The sequence below is a fragment of the Bubalus kerabau genome, chromosome 10 (assembly GCF_029407905.1).
Source record: "Bubalus kerabau isolate K-KA32 ecotype Philippines breed swamp buffalo chromosome 10, PCC_UOA_SB_1v2, whole genome shotgun sequence".
NCBI classification, from domain to species: domain Eukaryota; kingdom Metazoa; phylum Chordata; class Mammalia; order Artiodactyla; family Bovidae; genus Bubalus; species Bubalus kerabau.
This window is the reverse complement of record NC_073633.1, coordinates 65,903,680-65,915,966: the sequence shown is the minus strand read 5'-3', so window position 1 is coordinate 65,915,966 and position 12,287 is coordinate 65,903,680. Positions and strand designations below refer to the sequence as shown.

General features: G+C 38.5%; 1 protein-coding gene across 5 annotated transcripts in view; it reads left to right on the top strand.

Moving 5' to 3' along the window:
* GALK2 (galactokinase 2) overlaps positions 1 to 12,287 on the top strand; it is a 168,561-nt gene that overhangs the window by 101,971 nt on the left and 54,303 nt on the right. For all 5 annotated transcript variants that reach the window (XM_055538011.1, XM_055538010.1, XM_055538012.1 and 2 more), the window contains 2 exons: positions 8,363 to 8,461; positions 9,781 to 9,933. In XM_055538011.1, coding sequence (XP_055393986.1) covers positions 8,363 to 8,461; positions 9,781 to 9,933 — 252 coding nt within the window. The remainder of the gene's footprint in view (positions 1 to 8,362; positions 8,462 to 9,780; positions 9,934 to 12,287) is intronic.

Genomic DNA, 12,287 nt, shown 5'->3' with positions numbered 1-12,287 from the left:
CATATGTATGCATTAATATATATTTGTTCTTCTCTTTCTGACTTACTTCACTGTGTATAATAGGCTCTAGGTTCATCCACTGCATTAGAACTGACTCAAATGTGTTCCTTTTTGTGGATGAGTAATACTCCACTGTATATATGTACCACAGCTTTTTTATCCATTCATCTGTAAGTGGACATCTAGGTTGCTTCCATGTCCTAGCTATTGTAAATAGTGCTGCAATGAACTTTGGGGTACATGTGTCCTTTTCCATTACGGTTTTCTCAGGGGCAGCTTAGGTTAATTTATTGACCTTTTTGAGCCTCAATTTCCTCCTCTATAAAGTAGAAATTATACTTTTGACATTTCAGGGTCATTTTGGAGACCAAACAGTTAGCACATATGAAATATCCTTGCAGTATCTTGCCTTAGAAGACATTCAGCATTTCTTAGTTTCCCTTCTTTCCTACTGATTCTTTCCTATGTGCTTAATTTATTAAGAAGGCCCTGTGTAGGAAATATTTTAGAGAAGTGTTTTCAAATTTAATGTGAATACAAATCACCTGGGGTTCTTGTTAAGCGACAGATTCTAACTCAGCGGTCTAAGGCCCTAGTCTGTATTTCCAACCTGTCCCCTAGAGACACTGTTACTGTGTCTGAGGACCTCACTTAGAGTAGTGCATAGGGTGCTGTTTTCTTTCCTTTTGCATCTTATTATTTCTTGTTGGATTTATGTTATCATTTTAATAGTCTTACCACACACATCTGTACACATACAGATCATCTTTTATTAAAGATTGTATGTTGCCAGGCACCTAAGAATGTTCAACCTCATCCAATACAAGTCATGATGGTTGAGGTCTATGAGAAACCTATCATAGACATTTTCTCATGTTCCCCATGGACCTGGAATCCCAAACTGTTTCACATAAAATGCAGGGTTCCTGCCTTGTTGAAGGCCTCCTCTCAGAGCCTGGATCCCTCCATGACTCAGATTGCAGGTCAGTTAGGTTAGGGAAGTGGTCTTTGTCTCTTTACAGTTGGAAGGGAGATGCCTTGAATATTGTGCTTCTGCCCCCAGTAAGCATGCTAAATATTTTGAGAGCCACATTCCCCAATTACTAGCCTTTTTCCAGATTCATTAGATTACGTTCTCTTCAATATAGATGAAGGAGTCCATTTTGTTCTTTATGTGTGTGTGACATATGCTTGTGAGCACATACTCTCTGATGGTTCTAGATTTTAGCTGGTTTTTCAGATTTACTTTTGGGAATCCTCTTCAGTGTTGTTTCCTCATAGATGCTGATCTTTTAAATATTTGAAGTCCTCCTTTTTCCTTTCCTGCATTATTTACTGGAACTTTTCAGCCTGAACCTTCCGAGTGAGTTGCATCTCTTATGTTCATTTGGAAACTGGCTGTCATTGTCCTGAGGCAAATTTTCTTGAAGTTAAAAATATGAAAGTTGCTAATCTCTTTGAATTAGAGATGTGAAGAAGAAATAATAGCCTTCTTCTTCTTCTTTTTCTAATTAAAGAAAACCTACTTTTCCTCCCCACTTCAGAACACTACAAAGTGTATACAAGTTAGAGCTTGGTCATCAATCATGTTACAAAACAAAGCTAGTCTACATCAGTTTCTTTTAGATTTACCTTGGTGCTATTTCATGAAGTTTCTCCTACTTGGCTGGGGTCTACTAAACAGGTTTGCCAATTTGGGGAAGAATTTGAAAATAGTGCCAGGTAAGCACCCAGGCATTTTGAAAGTTAGTGTGAAGAAGGATTGCATGGAGAGAAAGCTGAGAAAATATTTGCGGTAAAGAAAAGTCAGGGGAGCCATTAACATTTTCACTTTATCTTGATATATCAGCCAAGGTCATAACAAAAAGTAGATGGTACACCCATTCATCAAGGGCAGTTTATTTCATAGGGCTGATCTACAAAGCTGGAGATATTGGGAATACTCAGGACTAGTTGTAGCTGTGTTGTTATGCCGTTGGGTCTGAAAGTGACCTCATGAGGGTGAACTCACTGCCTGCCCCCTCACCATTCCTCATTTCCTGCCAGAAAGGCAGGTTCTGTTGGAAGAACCCAATGGGAAGCAGAGTACATGGGAACCTCTCAATATAGTTCATGTTGGGCAGCCTCCTGGGCAGATAGTTGCATGGAGGTGGGTGGATAGCACATGTAGGGGGCAAATCATTGTCTGGAACACTAGTTTTCTTTTGAAAGAAAGAAGTTTCTTTTGAAAGACTTGTTCACCTGAAGACAATATCAGTCTCGTGAGCTCCTCGAGGGAAGACATTCCACCTATCTGTAGGACACTAGTATTTAAATGACTGTTGAATGAATGAATTAGGGCTGTTCATTTTCTTCCTTTTTCTTAACTTGCACTAAGTGTGGCTGACAACAGCTGGATGATGCTGTCTGGGTTAGGGTCTGTGTTCTGAATAGCAAGGCTTCTCATAGGAAATGATGAACATTTTTTGTTTATGTAATTATTCTACTTTTAATAATCTCATTAGTAAAAACTGTCAAACAAAAATAAAGTTTACTGTATTAATATCTTGAAGTCTTTTGTATTATTATTGTCTTTATCAATATCCAGTGTTAGCTAGGCAACACATTAATGAATCTTTATCCCTTCTTGGTGACTATTAAAACCTAACACTGTTATTTCTGCTCTTACTGGATCCCCACTGGTCAGCATATGGGTACACTGTTTAATTTGGGAGCCCATGTGATTTTTGGTTCTTTCCCAGGCCGCTTTAAGAGAAGAACCACACAAAGGGCTAAATTAGCTTCATTAACTATCTTCAGTACCTTTAAAATAAGATCTATGAATAATGCCAAGTTTCTCCTAACTGTCCAGAGGGCAGGAGTCAAAATAGAAATGAGTTTATTGGCTACAAACTTTTGGAAGAGTTTCCCATGTAATCAGATTGTCTTCCCCAATGATTCTCAGGAAGGGATAGAGCTAAATGCCACAAGGGACTAGAAGTTTGGAGATGCCTGGGGTTCTTGAAATGCTTGAAAATACATTGGAGGGAGGGGGATGAATTCCTCCTTGGTTAGGGCTTTGCTGTTTTTCTCAGGTTGCATGTGAGTGTATTGAGGTGTTGTGTGTGTGTGAGTCAGGGGGTATATAGGAGGGGGTTGGGGGATATGAGAAGTGGATGAGCTTCAAGCATCAGGAATTGGGACCTCAAATTTGATTTGGTTTGTGCTTGAAGTTAACTTCCAATGGACTTCTTTCCATACACTTTTGTTAATGTGTTCTTGAAGACTCCTTATTCTCATGAAATCTTTTGATATTTTATATAGTTCAAGCACGTATGGAGTATTTATTGTCTTTGCAAGTCACTCTGCCTGATTATACCTCTTGGGGAACATTTTATGGTTCTATTTTCAGTGTCCCCAAGGATAGAAAGGGTGAGGCAGGCTCACATGTTTCCCCAACATCACCCAGAATGAAAGGCATTCTCTGCTCCTGTTTCCATTCCCTGCTCTTAAGGTCCTCCATTAATGGTTCTCTGAGTTCAGGTCATGCCACCTCTGGCTAAGGCTGTGGGCCTAGCTCTAATTTTTGCTTATTGTCAGAGCGTGCGAATTTTTCCTTTAACAGGATATGAAATTAAAAACAACCAACCAACCAAAAAAGCCTTTTGTTTCTAGTTTCTTCACATCTCATAGCCATTTAGTATTTGACCTTTTTGCTTTTAGTATGGAGGTAAAGGGCAAGGGCCACTGGGAAAGCTAGCCTTTGAGCCTGTAGTTATAGTTTATACTACAGGCATGTTTTGTTTGGCAAGCAGGGATTGCTCTCTCCATGTCCCACCTACCCCTCAAAAAATTTTAGATTGGAATGCTTTAAATGGAATACAAGCTCTCTTGTTTGTCTTGAGTTGCATTACTCCTTACTGTTGAACTGGTTCTCCTAGGGTCACCCAGAATCGTTTAAGTTCTCTCTTTCCCTGAATAATTAAATTGTTATTTTTTAGGGGCAGTGCATGCTACACAGCTTGTGGGATCTTAGTTCCCTGAGGAGGGGTTGAACCTGGGCCCTTGCATTGAGAGCATGGAGTCCTAGTCACCAGACCAGGGAATTCCCCCATTTTTTTTTTTTCTATCCGCACAGCTTACAAGATCTCAGTTCCCCAAACGGGTTGAACCTGGGGCCATGGCAGTGAAAGCCTGAAATCCAAACCACTAGGCCACCAGAGGACTCCCCCTGAACAGTTTAAAAAAGGTCCTGAATTCAAGATTAATTATACCTGTTTTTACATTTGACTTGAAATTTAGCTATTCACTTGTATAAACCAAGTGATTTCTCATTCATTATATAAAAATAATAAAATTTAAAATTATATACTTTAGAGTTTATGGGATGTTTTTATCTAATTCATTGGATCATCACAATAATAGCTAGAGAGGTAGGTATTTTATGTTATGGATGGGAGGCAATATAGTGTGGTATTTAAGAGTATGGAGTCTGGGGTTAGACAAGTGGAGTTTGAATTTCAGCTTTAGTAATTATTAGCCTAATCTCAGTTTCTTTGTCTGTAAAATGAAGAGGAGATATCTATCTTATAGAGTCATGATGAGAAGTAAATGATTAATTTATGCAAAGCAATTGGAACAGTACCTGGCACATAGTAACAGGCCAATAAATTCTGTGAAAACTGCTATGGTTTATTAATACTATATGAAGAAATGGAAACTCAGAAAAGTTAATCCATCTGTCTAGGGTCACATCTGTCTAGTTGGCAGAAGAGTTGGGGCTCTAACCAAGACTTGAGGCTTCTGATACTGGTTTCTTTCCTCTATATTTACCACCAAATTCCTCATGCATTCTGGGGGGACTATAAAGTGAGTAATCCTTTATTTCATCTTAAAATTTCTTATCTTCACTTTGTTTTTGTTTTCCTCCATTAAAACTCTTGGTTATTGTCTGTCTAGTAATGAGATACACATGTCAGAGTTCAGCACGAGAAGTAGCAGCAAAGGATGGGGATGTCCAGAACCTTGCTGATGGACTCCCCTTGACACAGATGCTGGGGAGTCCTGGGTCCCTCTGAATCTTGAGGAGATAGATAGTCTGCAAAAATTAACATATTTCCATTGAAGTAGTCAGTTGTTGCCACACATTCAGAGATTTTTTTAAGAAACAATAAGCGTATACTTCTTAACGCTTTAGTGTCTTTTCCCTTAAGAAGGAGAATACTTAAATTTTGAGGAGCTCATTTATCATTTCATATCTCTTTGAAGTAGTAGAAAAAATAGATTATGTTATTTGGGTATATTATTTGGTGAGGGGTAGGGGTGTAATTAAAGTCCAGTGTAAAAATAACAGAAACTTGGGAGTTAGGCACATGAAATTCAAATCCTGGCTTCTCCACTACCTGTGTCTCCAAGTCTCTTTTCCCTCATCTGTATAATAAGGATAAGAAGAGGGTTGTTTGGAGACTTAAAGGAGATAATGTTCACAAAAGAGATAATGCCAGGAGCTTAGCATGTAAATATGACTGCTATTCCTGTTGTGTGTGCTAAGTCACTTCACTCATGTCTGACCCTGTGGACCATAGCCTGCCAGGCTCCTCTGTCCATGGGTCCTCCAAGTAAGAATGCTGGAGAGGGCTGCCATGCCCTTCTCCAGGGGATCTTCCTAACCCAGTATTCGAGCCTGTGTCTCTCGTGTCTCTTGCATTGGCAGGTAGGTTCTTTACCACTTGTGCCACCTGGCATTGCTGTTGTGGGAAGGCAATTTTTCACATTGGCCCCTGTCACTTATGTAAGGACCCATGTCTCCTCAGTCCTCATAGAATCATGCATGTACTTCTCCTAGGTATATTATTTCTTTACATTTTAAAATCCAGGTGTTTTGACCTGTTGGTTACTAATTTTTAAAAAATGTGCTTATTATGGAACATTGCCATCTCTGATGTGTTCATCAGGCCACATACAATGTGCATTATGTCAAAAATACCAAGCTTACCTCGTGTCATGAGGCAGTTAGCATTAGTGAATCCAGGAAGGAATATGACACAGGATCTATCAGATGATGCTTGGGCAGCTAGTCTCAGAAAGTGAAAGCAGCAGGTGTTTATTGAGTATTTTCTATGTGCTCAGGATTGTGTGAGGTAGGGAACACAGAATAAATATTGATTTTATCCGTTTCTCACAAGACTGGCAATTTTCTGGGGTAAATATTAATAGGTGTGATTGAAACCTGACACTATTAAAGAGTAATAATGAATACTATGTGATTCAGTTGTATTTGTTAAGTGGATTCTGGTCTGGGCACTGCGTGGCCTCCCATAGACTGATGGATAAAGACACAAGGAAAGCCATACTTAAAGCATGGTTTGATAAATGGGCATAGAGTTTTATACAGGAAGAGAAGAAGAGGGATTATATGGTAGATGTGTGCATTTCAGTGGTGGCAAGGGCTTCAGGGAGAGGTGATGCTTGAGTAGAGTGAGGATAGAAAATCACACTGTTAAAGGCACTGAGGGAGTCTGGGTGTGATGAACAGAAAGAACCCTGGTCTGAGCCTAGGGTTTACCAGGTTAGTGGTAGAGCAGGCTGGAGATGTGAGCAAGTGATAAGTCATTAGAGATGTTGTGTACCACGATGAGAAGTATGATAATCGAGGCACTGGCAACCAAGCAAGCAAGGGATAATTATAGCAGTGCTTTAGAATGATCACTTTAGGAGAAACTCCCAGTGAAATAGGTGAGAAATAAATGCTTGAATTAAGTCTTAGAAGAAAAAAATGAATGAGTGAATGAATAATAGAGTAAGTGGATGATACTATCAATATTGTAGGGATGTAGAGAAACAGGATACCATAATGGGAACAGTATTGAAGGAAGACTGTATGATGGAGGAAGATTTGAGTGGCCAGTTGGCCAGTCCAGTGACTTGGCCATAGTAGGTAGCCAATAAGCTGGATATTGAATGGCAATAGGATTTATATGAGAAGACAGGAAATAATTCTAGGTTACATAAATGTGTGAAACGGTCATGGAGACAAATGGAAAAGAGTGGTAGATAATATGATTTAATGTGCAGATTGGTTGCATATTTTGGAAGGCTTTGAAATGCCACATTGAGGAATTTGAACGTATTTTATTAATAGGAAGCCATAGGAGATTCTTAAACAGATATTTTGACATTTCCAGTTTGGATTAGAAATTTGTTCATTTATTGGGCCTCGTCATCTTGATTGGAGGAAGATGTGTTTGATGAGATGATGCTGGTCCTGATTCTTGCATTTAATAGAAATGCCACAGAGCAGCATTACTTTTGGATTGGAAAATGAAGCTGGGTGACCTCACTTTGGCTGTGGGGAGACTGTGCAATAGTACACTGTTGGAAGACAAAGCAAGCTGAGGCAGAAATGAATGAGTGCCCGTATGAGATTTTTGATGCCAGCTTAGAGAGGGATGGAGCAAATAAAAAGATGGGAGAAACTGCTTGCTCTGAGGAATCTTTTAGGTATAGCAAATACAATCAGCCTCTTTATATATTCAGATTCTGCATCTGTGGATTCAACCAACCATGGATCAAAAATATTCCAAAAAAATTTCCAAAAAGTTCCCCAAAGCAAAACTTGAATTTGCTGGGCACTAGCAACTATTCAGAGTTGGACTGTGAAGAAAGGTGAGTGCCGAAGAATTGATGCTTTTGAACTGTGGTGTTGGAGAAGACTCTTGATAGTCTCTTGGACTGCAAGGAGATCTAACCAGCCTATCCTAAAGGAGATCAGTCCTGGGTGTTCATTGGAAGGACTGATGCTGAAGCTGAAACTCTGATACTTTGGCCACCTCATGCAAAGAGTTGACTCATTGGAAAAGACTCTGATGCTGGGAGGGATTGGGGGCAGGAGGAGAAGGGGACGACAGAGGATGAGATGGCTGGATGGCATCACTGACTCGATGGACATGAGTTTGGGTAAACTCCGGGAGTTGGTGATGGACAGGGAGGCCTGGCGTGCTGCAATTCACGGGGTCGCAAAGAGTCAGACATGACTGAGCGACTGAATTGAACTGAGCAACTATTCACATGGCATTCACATTTTATTTACAACTATTTTACATAGCATTTACATTCTATTATAGGTATTATAAGTATTCTAGGTATTATAAGTATTTTAGAAATGATCTAAAGTGTAGGAGATGATGTGCATAGGTTATATGTAAGTGCTTTGCCATATTACATAAGGAACTTTGAGTATCCTTGGATTTTTGTTAATAGGCAGCTACTATCAGTGGATCAGAACTGCCCTGGAATTCATACTCATCTGTCATGTCTGGAGTGGAAAATGAATGAGCAACAGATTATGATGTACTCACAGTGAAAATCAATTTTACTTTTCCAGGTGGAGCTTGCAGAAATCTGCGCCAAGAGTGAGCGTTACATTGGCACTGAAGGAGGAGGGATGGACCAGTCCATATCATTTCTTGCAGAAGAAGGAACCGTAGGTGACATTGAACTATCTGGAAATGTCAGCTTGGGAAAGTTTATGCAGAAAGGTCCTCAGTGTGTTTGTTTCTGGGTGGCCTGTTCTTTTAGGCTGTATTTTAGGATGATATTTCTTAACTCCTTTGTAATTCAGGTTTATCACCAATTCACCTACTCCATTTCATGTTGATCACCTCTCCCTTAAGCTTTCAGAATTGTACCTCAAGTTTCTTTTCCTCTTGTGTCTAGGGTTTTTTCCTCCTTCTAATTCATTGTTAGTATACTATTTCTCAACTCATTATTTACTGGGACTTCTTTTCCTGCTCTTGTCCCAAATCACTGCATCTCATGGCGTTTTCATAATCTCCTGTTGGTTTTAAACCCCAATGTTAGTTCTCATGCTACATATATTCACAACCCCTCTCTTTTATAATTTACTCTATGGTATCATTTTTCTCTGTCAACATTTTTGGGGCTTTAGTGGTAGGGAAAAGAATGCTGACAGGAAGCCAGGAATGAATTCCTTAGCCAACACTACTTCCCCTTGGCTAGGCTATAACTCCCATAGGCAGAACAGAGGTTTTGGTAGTTACCATAAACTGCCCATTTCCAAAATAGAAACAGATATTTAAAAAAAAAATCTCTTCTTAGTATTCCTACAGGCTTGGCTATTTTCCAAGAATACCTGGCTTTCTTCCTATTAAGAGTATTTGTTGTTGATTTCCCTAAGCCAAAGACAGGAGACATGAGGAAACCTGGTTTAATGCTAAGAACTCTGGGTGTTTTGGATGAGACCTGACAAGTCGACATGATGGCAAGAGTCCTGTTAATATAAGTTAGCTGTAGAGTCTTAACAGAGTCCATATTCTTTGGGCTTGCAAAGCACTTCCTAATCTGACCCTTGGTTTACCAGCCCTCCAATTCTATCATCTCACCATGCCTCACCCCTCAACCTCCAAGCTATAGCTAAATTGCAATACCCAAAACTACTAACACCTTATGTTGTTTTTGGCCTTTGAACTTTTATATACTCTTTCTTCTTCTTGACATTCTATTTGGGGAAACAAACCCTCTGTCTGTCCTACTTTTGTTCATCCTTTAAGACTCAGATTTCCTTTTTTTTTTTTTTAGAGGGGCCTACACTAGGCTATATCTAATGAACCAACACAACATTGTAAAGCAATTATTCTCCAATTAAAAATAAAGATTAAAAATATTTGAATTGATAAATGAATGCATTTTGGGGAAAAACTTTTACTAAGGTAAATCATAAATGTTTAAGCAGTTTTTGAATTCTAGTACTTTATATCTCACCTGTCATTTTTTCCCCAATAGGCCAAGTTGATAGAATTTAGTCCTCTGAGGGCAACTGATGTGAAACTCCCAAGTGGAGCAGTGTTTGTGATTGCCAACAGTTGTGTGGAAATGAATAAGGCAGCAACTTCTCATTTCAACATCAGGGTGATGGAGTGTCGGCTGGCTGCAAAGGTATGGACTTGGCAAATTAGTGAAACCTGAAGTAGGCTTTCTCTTGTTCTTTTTCTCTTTGTTCCCTATTATTTTGTCTCTTTCCCTAAAATGTAGGGCAACATTCTGACAGCAGTAATATTATAACTGGAGTTTTTTTTTTTTAGTATAGAGCAATTTGATTTCCAACTCAGGAGATAAATAAACCAATAGGTATGCCCTGCAACTTCTAGCTATTTAGAAGTTACTTCACAGTTGAGTCTTCTAGCATGGCACTGGGGAGACGATGACACCTCAACTTATATCTGTGAAACACAGGCCATGGGTTAGGTATATGGGTGGAGAAAGCTAAGTTGGAGGTGATTGTTGGGAGATGACCATAACTAATCATGTTTCTTCAACAAAAGCGATGATAGCCTCAATCCTTGGTCCTCTTACATGCACCATGGGCCATCATTGGTCCCTGGAAAAATGCAGGCTTGGTGTCTACTAAAGAAACTCAAACCACAAGGTTTGTGTTCTCTGTTCCCCAGTTTAGAAGACACTTGCCAGTCAAGTCTTAAATCTACTTAGGAAGTATTTGCTGAATACCTTTAGTGAGAAATGTTTTAATATTAAACTCTTCTGATCAGTGCATATATGAGAAGTAGTGCAGTTAACCTTTCAATGTCAAAGACTTCAGTGAATTTTGTTTTTCCCCTTTTAGGGCAAGCCTCTTCTTTCAGGAGATGGAAGAAATTAGTGTCTTATTTGTTTAAGGGCTTATTCCTGTTGACTTTTTGAGATAGATGAATAAGTGCTGCCTTCCTGAGGAGACCTCAAACATATACAACATTGTTTTCAGAGTTTTATCATGAAATTAGATATCATCTATGAGATCCATAGGAGAGCGAAAACAAGTACAAGATATGTGAAGTTGGTTCATGTTGTAATGACTCTTTTCCAAAGATACAAGAAGAAAAAGAGAAATAATATTGTGGTGCTGAATCTCTGTAGTGAAAAGTTGTCAGAATGGGATGTGGGGGCATGTCTTTTTGCAGTTAATAGAAAAAGGATTTCTCCTTGGTAAGAGGTAGCTGAAAACCTTAATCCACTGCAGAACCTTTTGTTCCTGAGGCTGTTTATAAACTCTTCTGAGTTTAACTGTGTAACGCCATGTGCATTTTAGAGGGACTTTAGTCAGTGAAACTGATTTTCTGCCACACACTCCTTCCAGCTGATGTAGATAAAACTCATTATTTTAAGTACTCTGAATTTTTCTCTCTTTTAAAATGTGGGGGAAAGAAAATTGAAGGGCTTTATCAAGATGCAGAATATTTTGTAAATCATGTTGCTGCAAATCATGAGAATCTAACATTATATATATGTACAAAAGAGGAATAAAGATAAAATTTACTGGTAATATAGAAAACCGCTAATATAAGCTATGCAGATAGATGTTGATGTTAAGAATATACTTATGCCTAGTGAATGTAGACTGGAATTCGGCTAAGCGTGTTTTCCTTATAATATGGTGCCATCTTTCCGTTTTCAGCAACATATGAATGAGTATAATTTTTATTTGGAAATTATCTCATTAAATCAGGAAATAAGCTCTCATGTTAAAAAAGTAAAGAAGCTTTTCTTAATCTGAGTAAACTTTCTGCTTTCAGACAATAAAAATGAAGGGTCAGTGGAGAAATGATAAATCAAGATAGCTTTGAAAATGAGACTGATTAGGTAGAACTCCACGTGGCAAAACTGTAGTAAGATCCCTTTTTGAAAAATGAGTACCTTTTTGAGTCTCCATAGCACAGGAAAGGACACTAAACCAATAAAGATGGTTTTTCTTTGTTTTGCTTTAATGTTCACAGTTTCTTCTGTTCTTATGTCTTCCTTCTCCCTTTCTGTTCCTCCCTGCTCTTCTTCTAACAGCTTCCCAAAACTAATTAATGTAGATACACTTAAAGTTAGAGTCTTTGGAGGCATTTCAACTGAAATTTAAAACATTTCAAGGCAAACACAATTGAGATTTATAATTATAACTTGCATAAATGATTCTTTTAAATGAAGCACATTTTTATGTTCTTAAATTAACAAAGTAACAAGAAATCTTTAATGAGGAAAAATTTTTTCGTATTTTATACATATTCAGTGGCTTAAACTTTCCCAGAAATGCTTTCTGTCTATTAAAAGAGAGTATCCCTTAATTATATTGAGGGACAAAATGTGTGATGCAGGAGAGAAGGGAAATTATGCTGTTGGCATTTTGCATACCCTGAGCTCCTTGTGGCATCATGTGAAACAATAAAGAAGGTTTCATGCGGTCCTTTGACACTTGAGGAAAAATTTACAGTGTGACTTTTTTTTTTTTTTTAAACAGAGCCTGTCTTGTC